The 1,382-nt window shown below is 46.3% G+C and overlaps 1 protein-coding gene across 1 annotated transcript; it reads left to right on the top strand.

Moving 5' to 3' along the window:
* The first annotated feature begins 586 nt into the window (after positions 1-586).
* On the top strand, positions 587-1,382 carry LOC147960364 (uncharacterized). Its single transcript, XM_087533298.1, has 3 exons — positions 587-762; positions 874-1,183; positions 1,281-1,382. The coding sequence occupies exons 1-3, from the start codon at positions 587-589 to the stop codon at positions 1,380-1,382; spliced, it is 588 nt and encodes a 195-aa protein (XP_087389424.1).

Below are 1,382 nucleotides of genomic sequence, written 5' to 3'. Positions count from 1 at the left end.
ATACCCGTGCCTGTGGAATAGACACGTATGTGCGTCGTGTGCCTGCATACCCGTGCCAGATAGACACGTATGTGCGTGTTGTGCCTGCATACCCGGGCCTCACCTGAAACCATCCTTGACTATCGAGGGACAGATGTTGTGAATCTAGCTAGATGGGGCACGGATGAGTTTTGGCCTTCAGATCTAAGGCGTACGGCTGGCTGTTTGTTTGCTTCATTGGATTCTTCCGTTGGAGGTCTTTTTTCAAAGGAGGAATTGATGACCAATGTGCTGGCTGTTCGATGTGACTATTCAGTGTGTCAGTTACCGTAAAATAAAGTTAGAGGCTCCTCGATTTCTCCACGACATCAAATATTTGTGCACAACCGTGACTTTATGAAGTGCATGGTTTTATGAGCTTCGGAAGCACAACCGTCTATTCGCTGTTCCTAGTTCACATGTTAATGCGCATTGTAACTCAAAGGTCCCTCACCAAGGTTAAATACTGGCCGTGTTTGTGAGGTTTTCACGTCGTATTGTAGCCACAGAACATCAGCCAGTTCCCAGCCTCCTCGCCACTCCCCAACCTTGTCGCAGGGTCTTAGGAATGTCCATTGGCACCTTGCTGCTCGTTGCCATGGACGACTTTTTGAACACCACCGAGTACCATTCTATAGTTGCCGATGGTAACACGAAGCTCGACGTGTGGTACACCAACGAGCCTGGTAAGGTGGAGGAGATCATTTGCTTGTACGAGGACTGGTTGCGCGAGGAGAAGCACAAGTTTGTTGGTCTCGGCATGGAGTTCACGCGAAAGGATTGTTACGGGCGTAGAAAAGTTGCTGCCATGCAACTGGCTATGTAGAATCATGTTTTGCTCTATCACTTCTGCAGGGCCAGGACGGAGTGCCCTGCCTTGAAGGATTTCCTTGAGAATAGAGGTATAACTTTCTCTAGTGTGGGCGTCAGGAATATTAGAGATGCACTTTTTCAAGATTTCATCAGAATTCCAGAAGGGTACCATATCGACATCCAAGAGAAGTTTATGATCAAAGGCGGCAAAGAAAGGGACTCCATGGAGGACTTAGTAGGAGCCATAATTGACAAATCTTATTCGAAGCTGGAGTCATCTTTTCCAGAACTTCTTCGTCACTACTGGGATTGGAAGCCACTTAGATTTGATCACCTGAAATATGGAGCTACTGTAAGTGAAGATTTCATTTTCGTTAGTTTCTGCCTTTGTTGCTAGAACAGTACTTGTTTTTTTTGTATATTCATGTTTTAATTTGATTTTCCTTTAGGAAGGGTATGTGAGCTATGAGCTATACCGCCGGTTTCTGTCGATGAGGGACATCCTGCATCGTCGCTGTCTTCCTGATCTCAGATGGCGAGGATGTTTCTGA

The sequence above is a fragment of the Triticum urartu genome, chromosome 7A (assembly GCF_056163025.1).
Source record: "Triticum urartu cultivar PI428250 chromosome 7A, HENAU_Tu73, whole genome shotgun sequence".
NCBI lineage: Eukaryota > Viridiplantae > Streptophyta > Magnoliopsida > Poales > Poaceae > Triticum > Triticum urartu.
Note: the sequence above shows the minus strand (reverse complement) of the source record. Positions and strands in the feature narration are given on the sequence as shown.